The sequence below is a fragment of the Elgaria multicarinata genome, chromosome 12 (genome assembly GCF_023053635.1).
Source record: "Elgaria multicarinata webbii isolate HBS135686 ecotype San Diego chromosome 12, rElgMul1.1.pri, whole genome shotgun sequence".
Lineage (NCBI taxonomy): Eukaryota > Metazoa > Chordata > Lepidosauria > Squamata > Anguidae > Elgaria > Elgaria multicarinata.
The window spans coordinates 34,555,438-34,571,946 of record NC_086182.1 but is presented as its reverse complement, the minus strand read 5'-3'; the positions used below and the strand labels follow the sequence as shown (position 1 = coordinate 34,571,946).

Genomic DNA, 16,509 nt, shown 5'->3' with positions numbered 1-16,509 from the left:
CATTGAGCAGGGGGTTGGACTCGATGGCCTTATAGGCCCCTTCCAACTCTACTATTCTATGATTCCACTCACTTGTCTTTTCTCTAAGCTAAACAGTCTTAGATGTTGTAACCTTTCCTCATAGGGGAGTTGCTCCAGCTTCTTGATCCTTTTAGTTGCCCTTGCCTACACTTTTTCCAAATCTACAGGAACCTTTTTTTTTAAGGTGTGGTGACCAGAATTGTATACAGTATTCTAAGTGCGTTCGCATCATAGATTTGTATAAGGGGAGTACGATCTCGGCAGTTTCATTTTCAATTCTATTACTACTTATACCTAACATGGAATTTGCCTTTCTCTCAGTTTGGATAGATCCTTTAGAACAGCCTTCCTCAACTTGGGGTGCTCCAGATGTGTTGGACTACATCTCCCAGAATGCCCCAGCCGGGGCATTCTGGGAGGTGCAGTCCAACACATCTGGAGTGCTCCAGGTTGAGGAAGGCTGCTTTAGAAGCTCTTTGCAATCCCTTTTTGTATTAAACACCCTAAATAATTTGGTGTCATTAGTAAACTTGGCCACCTCACTTCTCACTCCCAATTCCACATCATTTATAAACAAATTGAAAAGTATTCCCCCTCCCCCGTTTACATCCTATTGGCAGAATTTACCATTTATTGCTACTCTGTTTTCCTGTTCATAATAATAATAATAATAATAATAATAATAATTTATTTCTCACCCGCCTCTCCGATTGGATCGAGGCGGGGAACAACACCAAGACTAAAATATATAAAATACTAATTAAAAACATAGTATACATCACTGTTTAAAAAACACGCCAGTTACTGATTCACTAGAGGACCTCTCCTCTTATTCCACGACTGTTTAGTTTGCTCAGGAGTGAAAAGCCTTTTGGAAGTCCAAGTAAACAATGTCTACTGGATCACCTCTGTCCACATATTTACTGATATTCTCAAAGAACGCTTAAAGGTTAGCAAAACATGACTTACCTCTGTAGAATCTATGTTGATTCTTTTTCAGCAGTCTCAATCATTCTTCCTTAGTTGTTTACTTCATAACAACATTGTGATCAACATTGTGATCAATTTAATTTGCTTGGTGCTTCCAAATGACTGCAATGTACAGTGCAGAGATGGTCCAACTTATTCTTGTTTCTATTGTGTCAAAAGCTACAGTATTATTAAGTGTAAAACTTATCTTTAACTCAGTTACGCAGATCAGAGGAGCATCCTTGCCTAGATGGTATTGATCTCTCTTTCGTATTTATCCTACAGACAAATAACTTAGTGGCTAGGTGGGGTAGGATAAATTCCTCTCTAGGGAATATCAAAAGGAATCCCATTCTTTATATCTATCACTTTGCATATATCACATTCTAATAGGATTTACGGTTCTTTAGGTGCTCCATAATTGGTTTGCATTTATGCACATTGATCTGTCGCTTTCCAAGTCCTGATCTACAAGTTCTTCAGCTTTTCCTTTCTTGTAAAAACAGTGCTCTTTTACAATTGTTTAGCTGAGAATTTACATAAATGTCTGGTCTTTCCGTTGCTCTATGTCTCCTTTTTTGGACCAGATTTGTCTTCCGAGGCCTTTTGAACATATTTTTCCCCCCAAGCCCTTTTCATTTTATTATATTTCTTAAATATGAATTCATCACTCTTTAATGTGCAAAGTGTTTTCTAATCTTAATCTGTCATCGTAATAGACTTAGTGATGTCACATTTCTTGCCATTTCACCAATGAATAATAATGGGCTTACAACCTCATTTGCTTAAAAGTAAATCCTCTTTACCCTTATTATCATTTCTCTGTTGTAGCTGAATCCTCGGATCTAGTATTCCAGTGCCAGACTGCCTAAGATCAGGTTTACAACTCTCCCAATATTAACTCAAAAGCTGCAACTGCCACCTGTGCAGAGAGGAATCAGTCGCAGAAGTAGTGACCATTTATTTATTTATATCGCATACTTTCCTTATGTTCTCCCATTGAAACATTGATCAGGTCCACCTGTGTTTTGCTTCAACATTATCTGGTGCTTCCAGACTATGGCCATAAAGGCATGTGTAGTACACTGACATAAACAGTGCGTCTTCCAGTCCTGTTCTACAGTTTCTCATAACCCTGTTGAAACCATTAGCAGCATGGAGGCTGATGTAGTAGAGTTAGGCTGTTTCTGTGATTAGCACTTTTCTGAGCCATTCCTATCATAACACCCCGAAGTAGGTGTTGATTATTTCTGCTTTGCAGACAGGGAAATGAGGCTGAGAAATATAGCCAGTTCATGGGTAATGCCAAACCATGGTTTGCCGTTACACGAGAGAGCCTCAAAGTCTTGTATTCCTTCTTCCTTTCCTACCCTCTCTTTTCTGTTCCCTCTTGTGTGATCTTTATTAGTGACTTTCCGGTTTGTGCCAGCAAATCATAGTTTACTCCTACATCTGAATCATCAAACCATGGTTTACAGTTGCTCCCCATGCCAGGCTTATTAACTAGCTTCAAATGGTGGTTTCCAATCTTGATCAAAGTTTGGTGTTTTGTATGAGATAGAAAACTGTAATTTGCTTCAAAAGAGGAAGTAATTAACCAAGGGCACAATCATATGCATGTTTTAGACAGGGAAAAAGTCCTATAACACCAAGCATTTCCCCAGCCAGGCATGATAGGTGGGGAATGCTGGAATTGTAGGATTTGATCTGTCTAAACATGTATAAAATTGAGCTCTAACTGGAGTTCTTGAGCACAAGGGGAATATTTGTACTGCCAAACTTATTTGGCATTCTGTGGGAACCGACACATAGTGATTTGCACATGGCTACCTAATGAGTTGGCGAGAAGTGATTTGAACCTAGGACTTCTAAGCTATTTTCTGTCTTACCTGACAGCAATTGTGTCTTTTATTCCCCCCAGCCCCAAATTATCTTGGTTTAGAATCCAATCCTAATTACATAGAATCAGATCCTTAACTGGCATAAAACCATGAAGATCTATTCAGATAAATGCAATTGTTGCCAATTGCCCCCAAAGAGAACCTGTCCTTTATTTGCTCTCAAGAACCTAGAAGTGAGTTGGTAGAAAAAGCCAATGAATGTACTGTCAAAGGTAACCAAACAGGGTGAAGAGGAATGAAAAGAGACTGTCTGTTCTTTCAGTGCGTGAAAAGGCCATTGTGCAGTTCTTTCTATGAAACCACTGAAGAAAGGGTTAAGTACTCATTCTTACTAGATATGCTGACCTAAATAGGAAGATCTGTCCCACCTCCCTTGTTATCAGTGCGAGCTTTATCTCTTCACATAGGCTTTGCAACTGCAAAATGATTCTGGGATGATTTAACAGAACCAGAAATCTCAGTAATTGCATCTGCGGAGTCCTGAGACAGCCCGTGACCCCTCATCTATACATTAATGCATCTAGAAGTCAAGTTCCAGGCTGGACCCTCAGGGAAAAATAATATCCCTTTAGAGCCGAGTGCAAATTAACTGGCCTGGAAATCAAAACTCATAAAACATTCATTACAAAAAGGGCTCCCAGTATCTTAGTTATCATATGGGAGTCTCACCTAACCTGCATAAGAGCCAAAGTTGGCAAAAACCCAGAATGAATATTCTAATGTGGAACATAGGAGAGACTTAGCGGGAGAGGAATTTAAATCCTCACTTTATGTGCCTCTTGGGGCTTTGAAGCCGAAGGCTTGTAATGGACAGCAGGTGTGGTGAAACAATTAAAAAGGATAAGGCAATTATATTTGAATTGATCTAATCTTCTGCTCCCACTGGGATCTAGAGAGATATCTTTCTAGAATTACCACATTTTATCAATAGGTAGGCATTCTGGGAAAGTGCATTTCAAATGACAAAACCATGAACTTCATTTGCATGTGTGTGGGGTTGGTCAAAGGAAAGAGGCCACCAAAAACCGCTTCCGCTGGGCAAACAATGTACCTGGTGGAGAGCGAGAGAGCACTATGGGTCTCCCGTCATGGCACCGAAGAAACGGTCCTCACCAAAGGCAGCTATTATTCATCCACTAGTTTTTCAGAATTTGTAATTTATGGTAAAACTCTGATCCAAGGCAAGGCACACACAAAAAAGTAACCACACACACACACACACACACCAGTGTACCAAATGGGATGCAAAATGTATAACAGGAAACGAAACCCAATGATTTAGTAAGAAGAAGAAAGGATAGATCTGACTTGAAAACTGTTTGAATCTCCTTTGTGCATTGTTTTCAACACAACATTAATTGGAGCCCCAGTCCTGGTAATTCATTGGAAATCTAAACTTCTTTACGGCCAGTTTACACAAGCCCTAGGCACATTGTTGGCGGCTGCTACAGTAGTGGAATTTTTTGTGACCCTACTCCTGTGCCTTTAAGAGTGGCTAGATGTGCAGGAACTGAGCCAAGTTATATATTTTTTCCTAGCAAGGAGACAACCGATAGGAAAAGCTGGTGCATGTCTTGGGCTGCCATTAAAGGGTCAGGACAAAAAAAAGGGTGATAATCCTACAGGCTGCATATTGTCTGACTGAGCTCACCTTTTCCCCCTTTTGGTTAGCTTCAGTTTGTTCATGGTAGAAGCAGTCACCAGAGTGCTCCATCAAGGGTACAAGCGGCCCACACTGAACGCAAGTAGCCAACGTGTTCACCCGGGCTGATTACAGGTAGCACCTCTTACAACAGCGTCACTTGCTACTAGTGGTCTGTTGCCTGGCACAATTCAAGAACCAAAATGACCTGGGACCAGGCTCCCTGAAAGAACACTTGCCATGTGAACCTGAAGCTCTTCCACAGATGCTCTTCTCTTTGCTGGCAGGCAAAGGTGTTTTTATTCTTGCAGGCCTTTGACATATAAGCTGAACTGTTGCTGAAGGAGGGTGGGGTAGGGTTAATTGGTTGGGTGCTATTTATTTAATTGTGTTTTTAATGTATTTGTTTTCATGTTACATTTTAATTAAGATTTTGGTTTTAATCTATATTTTATTGTTAGCTGGCTTGAGTGCCATGTTTCTGATGGAAAAACAGGATATTAAATAAATGAATTCACACGCCCTACAGTTGCGTCAGCCAGTCCTTAAGTTTAACCAGCAGCCTGCTGTCCCTAGTTTTAAATCAGTGAGACTATTTGGCTTCACCGCACCAGTCTCTTTATCCCACAATTTACTGGGGCTTCTGCTTCTGGATTCTTTGTGGGGTAGATCGACTCCTTTACACAGCCAGACACGTGCTTTGAATCAAAGATGTCCCCTCTCAGTAAATTCTATATATTTCATTATACAACCACTAGGGCAGGATCTACACTACTGCATTAAAACGGTTTATAACAACAGTGACAACTGTTGGGGCCCAGGACACGCGCCATATACAGTTTTCAAACATTTCCGAAGTATCATATCCTGCTTGGTGAAGAGCTGGCCTTAACGCTGCCGATATATCACACTAACGGCCCTTGAGCTTCGGCTATAGGGCGGTATAAAAATGTAATAAATAAAAATGTAATAATAAATAAATAAATAAATAAATAAATCTATCTCCAACCTTTTTGAAAGCCAGGGCAAGCCGGCACCATGCAAAAATGTCATGACATGAGAACAAGCTCAATGACTACTAGCCATTGATAGGGTTATCCTGCAAGATGGATGTGAGAACTCTCCCATGCTGGGCATTAACAACGTCTACCTGCTTCTAGAGACTGGCATGGTTTGTGCCTGTTTCCCAGTCCCACCCATAGTATCGGATGGCCATACTCTTAGTTTGAAGAGCATCACACAGCAAGGGAAGAAGGTGAAGAACGGAAGCAGAACTGTTGCCAAGAGAAACTACGGGCAGGCGCTACAGCTGTCAAGAATTAATTGAGATTTTTAAAAACAAACAACACTTTGAGAGTACAACCCACACCCCGCATCAATAAGGCAATTTTAACTGAGCACATATATAGGCACTCTTGGTGTGTTCAAGGGCTTTGGAGCTGGAAAAGAAATGTCTTTCATTGTCTGGCTTCTCTTTATTCACCTCTGTGAAATGGAGCTCAGGTTCAATTATTCAGGAGAGACCCCCCCCCCCATTTTGGGAAATCTGTAAATAAACGTTAAAAGACTCGTAGCCCTTTGATGATATTCTCGACTGCTTATGCAAACCTGTCATCCTTTAAACAAAACACAGCCGCTCTCAGAAGAAGTGTCCCCACATGCTGCGGCCCGGAAGGTGCCTATGACAGCAGTCAGTGTTTGTAGGGCTGAGCAACAAGTGACAGTGGCATTTCACAAACATTTTAGGAGAGCAACTAGTAGGACCATGTCTTATTTCAGTTTCCATTCACTTCTGACACATAACTCAAACACTAATGATGTGTACGCTTGTAGGCAGCCCAATAAGCCCAATGTGACTTGACTTGCAAACTGCGATCAACCAACCATTTACATTTACTGAGATATGGAGGCACTTCTATGTGGGTTCAATATCACAGGGCTAGAACAACTGGTGGAAGCCACATCAGGGATAACAATGGGAGAGGGATCTTGCCATTATGCCCTGTCTGTGGGTCTCCCAAAGGCATCCAGTTAGCCATAGGATGTTGGATCCTTTGATCCGATCCAACGGGGGCTTTTCTTAGTTTCTTATGAGGAAATTTCAGCAGAAGTGAGAACAGCTTTTCTTATGCTCTTATGCTCATTCGAAGATGGTAGGTCATCCTCACAATCTGAACAGGACATGATTGAAGGTTCTTCCATATTTTCATCAACCATGTGCTGGTTATAACTAGAATTTCTAGCATGGTTCTATAAGGAGCCTAGCCAAAAAGAAAAATATGTGTGGGGTGGTGTAGCGTTGAGGGTGTCATACTAGGGCTGGGGAGACCCAGTTTCAAATCCCTACTCAGTCATGAAGCTCACACTGATCCTTGGACAATTACTCTCTTTCAACCTGACCCACCTCAAAAGGAGTTGTGAGGACAAACTATGGGTCTGGGGTGCGGTGGGAGGGAAGAACTCGGGGCACTGCCTTGAGCTCATTAGGGAAAAGGCAGAATATAATTGTAAATTTTTAAATAATTATTCCCATCAGAACAGAAAAAGCCAAATGGTTTCTGTTATCAAAGCATAAGCAAAACCATCAGTACAAATCTCTCTCCTTTCCATTCTGCATTTGATGCCAATTGCCTAGGGTTAGGAAGGAGCTTTCTCTGTTGGTAAGCTAATCATAACAGTTTGTCTCCTTTCTTTCCCCAAAGGTTTCTCACTGTACTCACAGCATTCATTGCTGTCAGAGGCTTGAAGGTTCCCTTAACACAAGAGCTGAAAACAAAGCTAAATTTCTCTATTTCGCACTTGCGTGCTGCCATCGGAGATTGGTTCAATTGTTTGCTGTAGTTGATGTAAACTTACTCCCAGAGTTGAAAATGGGAGTAAAGAAGTTAAAAGGTTGATGGATCTTGCCCTCCATCACTTCTTGGGGTGCGTTGTTAAACATGTACACAAGTATAATCCCAACACAGCCAGTGGCCACAGTTAGATGCACTGAATCCCACTGAAATCAATGGGCTAACAGCGCTGGGTGTCAGATTGTGGCCAGCAACAATAGAACGCTGATATAATCAGTTGGAAAACTACTCCAACGTGGATAGAAAGAATGTAATTCCATTAGCCATAGCCATAGAAATCTCTGAATATCGAGGGTATAGAGGGGGGGGGGCTATATTTATAGAAGGACATATTTTATTTCAGTACATTCAAAAACAACCCCCTTCCAAAATTAAAAATAAAGGACAGAATATTCATTGATCTCTGTTTTTTTGTCACCGACGTCTTGAATTTCTTCTTCTGATTTTTACAGTCAGAAATTGCATAGAATTGTCAATCAGGAAACAGAGTTCTCCTTTGGAAAACCCACATTGGCACAACGTTGCTGCTAAGGATTTCCGGACCATTCTTGTTGAGCTTTTAAAAGACACCCACGGTCATTGCTTGCCAACGACCTTCACTCAAAGTCATACGGTAGCATAGAAACTCTCTGATACAAGATGTTGACTGGGTCAGAAGTGAGTCTATTGAACCTGGGGGTGGTGATACTTATTTGTTTAAAGGACAGCGCTCATCATGGGATTGTGTAATGAATTGTGAGGCCACGTCTCTTCTGGGATAGTTAAATTCTACCACCCTCTGCTGGTGGGAGAAGGCAGAATCCCCACTCCCTCGGCCATTCAACCTGCTTTCCCTCTTGCCTAGCTTTCTCAGAACCCATACAAAGAAATACCAAAGTACGTAAGGCAAAAAGATGTGAAAGAAAGAAGAGAAGAAACAGACGCCCTGAAAGTCTAGCTGTTCCAAGGTCTGTGAGTTCGGTGTGTTGGTTGGTTTTTGGTATGTGTAACTCTTTGAAGGGAACTTCCCTTGTATAGTGGCTGCATTTATATGGGAGCTACCCCCTTTCCCCCTTCGCCACCTTCAGTAAACTTCCACACAACCCCATTAAACTAGGAAGGTGGTGTGAGTTGGTTACCAGAACTCAGGTGAGCTAGACTTAGCTCCTGAAGTACCTAAAATAAAATAAAATCTTATTACCCCTCCCCCATCTTCCAAAGGAAACTAAAACTCCCCCTATGAAGAAGTCCATGTAGTTGTGTAACACCTTTTCACCTGGCTTAGAATAGTTGTGACACCGATTGGCTCCTCCTTTGGGTGACTTGCCTTTTTCACGCCCTTCACCCCGGGTTTGTAAGTGACAAGGTGTTGAGGAGGAATCCTCCCCGCCTAGCTAGAGGAACTTCTTCCTAGTGCTTCAGGAAGTACAGTAGGTAGGTTAGATATTCTTCTCATATAAGACAGGTAACAAAAAGTTCCCATTGGGCTCAGCCCCCAGCCTAAAGCTTTGATTTGCTCTCGAGAAGCTGGGGAGCTGCTTTATTAATTTAAAAATAGTTCAACACTGTGTACAAGTCTCATGTTCTGTAAAATGGAACATTAGCTGCTGCTGCTGCTTCTTTGTTTAATATTTTGCCACCTCCCCAATGCGTTACTCCGGCTCGCTGCTGTTCGTCACCTTCTCCCACTCCATGCTCTCGTCACTTTGCATGGGGGAATCTGGCCCTGGCCGGACCCGGAGACCTTGGAACCTCCGGCATTCAGGACACACCCGGATGTGCGTGCAGCCTCGAGCGACCAGGGCGGCCTCTTGTGCAAGTCTCTGGGCCAGCTGGTCAGGGTCGCCTCCACCACAGAGCTTGCCGTTGCTGAGCGTGGTGGTGGCCCGGGCTCTCCGTTCTTCTTGTATAATGGGACGAGTCCGTATTATCCCCCCTCGCCTCCGGCGGGGTTGGAAACTGTCCTTGCAGAGAATGATGCTGCGCAATTCTGTCACCATCTCCTGGCAGACGGACACCTGTCAAATGCCAAATAAACAGAAGGTCAGTTTCTCAAAGACACGGTCTCAACAGTGCCTTGCCTTATTATTATTATTATTATTATTATTATTATTATTATTATTATTATTAGGCCACCTGGTAAATTTATGTTAGAGATGACATTCAAACCAGTAACTTCCTGATTTATAACTCAGCCTCTTAAGCACCGTACGCTGTCACGTCTCTGAGGGATGATTATATGGTTATGTTGCATTCCAAGCTGCAATAGAACCCTTAACTGTGTAGACAAGCAGAATCTAAACCATACCGACTGAATAAGCGATCCAAAGTGATTCAAATGCAAAAGGACTCTTTAAAAGACATTTCTTCAATACATTTGCATTCCATGATGCAATAGAAAGTATTGATACCAAACCATTTGAAGGCCTGGGTAGTTATTTATTTATTATTTATTTAGAGTATTTTTATCCCGCACCTCAGCCAGAAAGGCTCCTGGAGAAGTTTGCAATTGATCGGTAAAGAAGACAGTCCCTGCCCTCAGGCTTACATTCTAAAAAAGACATGACACACAAGGAAAAGGGGATGGGGAGGGAAGAGGGAGAAAAGAAAAAGAAATTAAGGAGACTGTTTAGGCTGGTGGGAAGGCCCCACTCTACCCCTCTCACATCTCCCAATGGCGGGGCAGACCAACAGCTCTTCCTTCTTTTCTATTATTTATATCCCACCTTTTTTCCTCCAAGGAACCCAAGGAGGCGTACATAATCCTCCTCTCCATAATATCCTCACAACAACAACCCTGTGAGGTAGGTTGGGCTCTGTGACTGGCCCAAAGTCACCCAGTGGGTTTCCATGGCCGAGTGGGGACTAGAACCCAGATCTTCCGACTCCCAGTCCAACACCTTAGCCACTACACCACACTGATGACCATTAGTCCTGTTCATTCCCCCCCCCCCAAATGAAACAGGCTCTCCCTCACTTTTTCTTACTTAAGCAATAGACTCCATTGTGAGGAATACCCAATTTTCCTAATTATTAAAACATTTTTAAACACCACATTATCATCCTTTTAATGCTCATCTTTATAAATCTCCATTAGTAATCTGAATATATTGACATAGGTCTGTTAGCATTCTAAGGCTCAACTAGATAATCTGCCGAATAATTTTTAGCACAAAAATGGGTCCGCTCTCTCGCTCTCTCTGTACCACGTTTTCTGAAATATCCTCCAAAGCTTACTTTTTCATGCTGGCTCATAGCATTTCACAGTCCTGATTGACTATATCTCCAACATAATTTTTAATTTGAATAATAGCCTTCTGGACTAGTAACAGTGACATTACACAGCCAATCATATTTGGCTATGCAATGACATAACTCAGGGCAAACAAAACTACTGGGCATGGTAATGAATTGGATGAGGGCTAACAAACTGAGACTCAATCCAGACAAGACGGAGGTACTGTTAGCGGGTGGTTCATCTGTCCGGCGAGGTGATGTTTGCCCTGTCCTGGACAGGGTTGCACTCCCCCTGAAGGATCGGGTCCGTAGTTTGGGGGTGCTCTTGGATCCAGAACTGTCACTTGAGGCACAGGTGAACTCAGTGGCAAAGAGCACCTTTTATCAGCTCAGGCTGATATACCAACTGCGCCCTTATCTGGACAGAGATAGCCTAGCTACAGTGATCCATGCTCTGATAACCTCTCGTTTGGATTACTGCAATGCGTTATACGTGGGGCTGCCTTTGAAAACGGTCCGGAAACTTCAACTGGTACAAAACAGGGCAGCACGTTTACTAACAGGGACTCGCCAACGAGACCACAACATGCCAGTCCTTTTCCAGCTTCATTGGCTGCCAGTCCAGGTCCGGGCCCGATTCAAAGTGCTGGAATTAACATTTAAAGCCCTAAATGGCTTGAGGCCAGGTTATCTGAAGGAACGCCTCCTCCCATATGTACCTGCCCGGACCCTAAGGTCATCCTCAGGGGTCCTTCTCCACGAACCCCTGCCAAAGGAAGTGAGGCAGGTGGCTACCAGGAGAAGGTCCTTCTCTGCTGTGGCACCCCGGCTGTGGAATGAGCTCCCTAAGGAGCTTGGCACCTACATTATATGCTTTTAGATGCCAGGTGAAGACCTTTTTATTCTCCCAGTATTTTAACAGTCTATAAATAAATTTTAACTTGGTGTTTTAAATTTGTAATTTTGCATTGCTGCTGTTTTGATCTGGTTGAGCTTTTATATTGTATTTTATATTATGGTTTTATACTGTTGTTTTATACTTTGAATGTTTTTAATTTTTGTGAACCGCCCAGAGAGCTCCAGCTATTGGGCGGTATAGAAATGTAATAAATAAATAAATAATTCAGAGTGAGGGAAGGACTCCGTGAACAGACATTGCCTTTACTCTGAACTAACTTCATTTGCCATCAGTGCCATCATAACTTAGCTAAGTACGATTGATTGTATGATGACATCATTGTTAACAAGGGCGAAGAAGGGCTGTGTTGCAAACAGAATAGCGCCCAAGCTTCCATTGATCAAGACTGCGAAGACGCTTGAAATGGTGCACTGACACCATTGCCTGTACACCAACTACAGAGGGTGTTGTGGATCACCTGAATGTGTATCTGTGGTGATCTGTCTCCTCACTTTAGTGTTCACACACACACACAATAATTGAGAAAGAAGAGCTCATGAAATATTTTGAAACAAGGCAGGGGTGCATTTTCAGGGTGACAAAATATTTGCAAAACGCATCTATGTTTCAGTTGAGCCCTAGTTAGCAAGGAAATATCTGGTGTTAACTTTACTCTCAAAAATGTTCAGATAAAAGATTGTTACTGTTTGTTTGATGGATTGCATCAAAAGTTTCTTGCACTTCAGGATTCTTTGCAGTCCAATGCCATTCTTAGTTATGCCAAAAGTATAAGACAAACATATGCACAGAACAATCTCCTTTTATGTTAAAAAGACATTAACATAATTCATCACAGTGAAATAGAAAAAAATCTGGCAGTTGATGCGGAGAAAGGATTTGATAATTTGAACTGATGACGTTTAAAGTCAACATTTATAAGAATGGAGTGGTGAATGATGTACTGTTGAAGCAATTTCATTTGAAAAAGAGGCAAAGCAGGTTGTCTTCACGAGAATAGTAAAATAGCAGGTTATAGCATTCATTATAAAATACAAAAAGATAAAACATAAAAAAGATCTGTCAGCTTTCATATGATACCAGTTAATTTATCTATATAAGAATCCGGTAATGTAAGGCTTATTACTCGAGATGTACCAGACCGATTCTACTTATTTTTCTTTTAAACTGAAGCTCGGGCAATGTAGATGTGCAGAAAATGTTGAATCTCCAGAAAAGTTCAAAGCTCGAGCTTCAATAGCAATTAATTTCCTCCAGGCCAAACAAGCAAGGCGGCCCCTCCACCATCAGTCCGTGTGGCGCAAAGCGGTGCCCTGGGATCAGCCACATAGTTAGGCTGTTGCCACCAGCAGAGAGGTGGATGTAAATATAAAGTTGGATCAGAACCTACCCCCTCTGAAAAATAGTTGGAAAATCTTACAGCACAATCCTATGCATGTCACCTTAGATCAGCCTTCCTCAACCTGGGGCGCTCCAGATGTGTTGGACTACAACTCCCAGAATGCCCCAGCCAGGCTGGGGCATTCTGGGAGATGCAGTCCAACACATCTGGAGTGTCCCAGGTTGAGGAAGGCTGCCTTAGATGAAAGTCCAATCAAAATTAGCATGGAGTGAGGGAATCAGGAATAAAGTAGGCATCTTGGTTGCTGGAAGCATAATGTATGTGACCTATTTTCAATTGTATTTCTTCAGTTATGAAAGTCTGAGCTGCTACTTCATGTTAAATAATTTCCTACACAGAAAACATGTCGACCCGTACTGGGAAGCCACAGCCAATAATGGACTTCTCTGCATAGGTACACAAAGCATGTGACACATGTGACAGGTTGACACCCACAATGATCTACATGCAAATTGCAAGCCTGTTGCTACACAGAAAGGCTTTGCATCTCAGAAAAATGTGCCACTGGTGGATTAAGTCTTAGAGATGCCTATCATTTGCACTTGAACCACCCAACTGATACATCTTTATGCCTGTGCCAAGAACGTTCACAATCATATCCTAAATTCTACCATTGGACATTTTCTTGGTTTTTTTAGATGCCACTAATTGAAACATTCAGTTTTACCTAGGATTTTCATCATGTTGTGGAACCCATCAGATTATTGTTCCAGTATGCATCCAACTTTATCAAATATTAGAATGTATGCCTCTGGCAAAGACTCACCTCGGAGTGTTCAGAGTGTCGGAGGCTCCATAAGAACTCCAGCATTGCCATAAAAATCGCTACGATTAAACCACATATCAGAACCACAAAGATTCCACCTATATTTTCCATTCCCAGGCCTATTGAAAACACCAACGGAAAAAGCAACAACATTAACATGGCAGGCTAACTCCTAAGGAGCCACTTGATTTGGATCTAGCCCTTTGCTGTTAAACCTCGGGAAGGTCTCAAGCCCACCTTTCTAAAATACATTTTTTTATGAGCTTAGGGTTAGCTTAGCTTAGCTACATTCCTTTGCATACAGGCAAAGTTTGTGTGAAAACCTTGACACTAATTATCCTGCACATCAATTCAGGGAATAGAAAGGTGGTTGTGCAATGCTGGTTGCCCAGCGACAGCAAACAACTAAAGCATGAATTTCCAGTACTGATGGGTGAATGGTTAAAATAATTGTTCCTTTGAATCATTTGGCAAATAGTTTCCCACTACAGACATACTTAAAGGAATAGTAGATGGAATATGTACAGGGGGGAAAGCATAGTGTCAGTCAGTTGAATTGTTCTGTACAAATTCCTTGTTTAAGTCAAGTGTTTAGAAACTTAGTGAATAGAAAAGTAAATATATCAGCATGCAAATTTAAGATAAGATGATAAACGCAACTACTGCATTAGATAAGGACAATACCAGGAACATAATATGCATTTTGATTTGGGTCGATAGCATACAATTATGGTTAATATTTAAAGTAGTTTGGAAAAGATCTGAGAGTTCTACTTTAGGCTCTCCCACACTAGAGGCCTTCAAGAGGCAGCTGGACAACCATCTGTCAGGGATGCTGACAGATTCCAGCATTGAGCAGGGGGTTGGACTCGATGGCCTTGTAGGCCCCTAACTCTACTATTTTATGATTCTATGAAATGATGGAGGAAGCCTTTCCAGAGAAGCTTGTATCTTAAATGGGCAAGAACACAGAAGATCTGAAGGGAAATGAAAGAAGAAGGAAAGCTAGTGACAGAGTGAAAAACAGGTCTTCACAGTTTTCCTGAGTTTCTTTCTAGTGTTTGCCTGTTCTCTATCATTGTTACCTTGAGCCTTTGTGTGGTTACTTCATGTGCTGTCATTCAAATATCTATCATTCAAAAGAATTGTGTGCCTATGAACAGCAGAAGGAATTTGAACCTCAAATTCTCGCTACTGCTAACCACTATAGTTCTATCCCATTCAACTAGGCCAACCAAACGGCACCATTCAAGGATCTGTTCCTATATACTTTGGATGATGCAAAGTCACTCATGCTTTCAGCTTCTGAAACGCAGATTTCTTTTTCTGTCAAATCACACTGCACGCACGATCCCTGTCTCTCGGTCCACTTCTAATTTAACCACACTGAGGGTCACAACGTGCTGGACCCAAGATAAAAGCTGCAGTAAGTGAGCCTGTCACTCTTGCTAGAGGCACCGAAGCAACACCGCTGTCTCTGTTGCTCGTCACTCTTGGGTCTCAGGTGGACTTAACTGTTGATTGAATTGATGACCACAAACTATACAGTGGCTTGTGCTGGTTATTACGTGCTACTATTAATCACATGACACCTATAAAATCTTCCTCTCCCCTCTAGAACACTAAATCAAAGCCAGAAGATCAATGATTTATCGACTTCATCTCCACCCAACTTTTAGACAAAACCTTTCCACCACCACCACCCTTGTAAATCATTGACCTGCTGTTTTATTCTTTAAAGTCGAGGGCCAAGTCTCTCCGCTCTTCTTTGCCGTTCTTTATGCAACACCTGTGGGATGCTCCTTACTGCTCAGTAAATCAAATGTGTGTAAGCAGAGATGCTTCCACTGGGGTGGCAATTACAGGTCTGGCCGGCCAAAAAACCAACAAGGGAATCGGGAGGAGGCAGGGGAGGGGGTTTACTAGACGCTGGATTTTTATGTTGCATCTCCAGCCAATTGCCTGGGAGCCAGTATTTGGAATATTGACGCAAACGTTGACCAGGCAGAGGTAGCCCCTTCTGTTTTCCACCTCTGTGGCTCTGTTTTAAAAGTTTCTGCCCCTGGAAGCAAAGGGTCTGATGTTCAACTCTCCTATTGGGAGCAGCAAATGCTGAGATTGCTTTGAGCTGCAATATTCCACGGCAAAGGTCATAACCCGCTCTCTGTGGTGCAACCATAGGCACGGATGCTCTTAGACCCCCAGGTCAGCACTAGAATAAGCTCACCTGCTGTTTTTCAGGTCTGGGATTTGTCAGAGCTCGCTCTCTCCCTCTGTGCTCTTCGCTGACAGATCCCTGCGCGCTGCCTTCCTACTCTTTCTCTCTCTGTCAGTAGTAACTATTTCATAATTTATCAGTTTATTTTCATCCCTTTGAAGCTCAGTTATACGTTTGAGATGTCAAGATAAAGCAATTAGTGCTCTCGTAAGTCTCTGGACATCTGATGCCGGCCAGCGAGGCACTAAAAATGCCCCCGTAATGCAATCTTGTCTCTGGGAAAATGGCCTGGAATCCATGATGAATGGCTGGAAATGGCTTACAGCAGGATCTTAAAAGCAAAATTATATCAGTGTTTGTTATGAAATAATATTTTATATTTTGAGGAGATAGTCAAAGAACATGAGGGGAAAGAAGACAATATGAGCTTCCATTTCCTCCTTGAAATTTCCTCCTCCCCACCCAACCTTGTTTCTTTCAAAATTCTTTCTCAAGTGCCCCCGTCCCCACAGATTCACCTCTATGTTCAAAATCAGATTGTGCAGCCCATACAGTGTCCGGCAACAACCCAACAGATGCAGAAAAAGATGACATGCTAGATGAAGG

At 42.2% G+C, this 16,509-nt stretch overlaps 1 protein-coding gene across 1 annotated transcript in view; it reads right to left on the bottom strand.

Annotated features, from left to right (window-relative positions):
* Positions 1-8,989: 8,989 nt before the first annotated feature.
* Positions 8,990-16,509, bottom strand: part of GRIK4 (glutamate ionotropic receptor kainate type subunit 4) — a 261,624-nt gene continuing 254,104 nt past the window's right edge. The window contains exons 18-19 of the mRNA XM_063138998.1: positions 13,686-13,804; positions 8,990-9,382 (exon numbers count right to left, since the gene is read on the bottom strand). Of these exons, the coding sequence (XP_062995068.1) occupies positions 9,017-9,382; positions 13,686-13,804 (485 nt within the window). The 3' untranslated portion in view covers positions 8,990-9,016. The remainder of the gene's footprint in view (positions 9,383-13,685; positions 13,805-16,509) is intronic.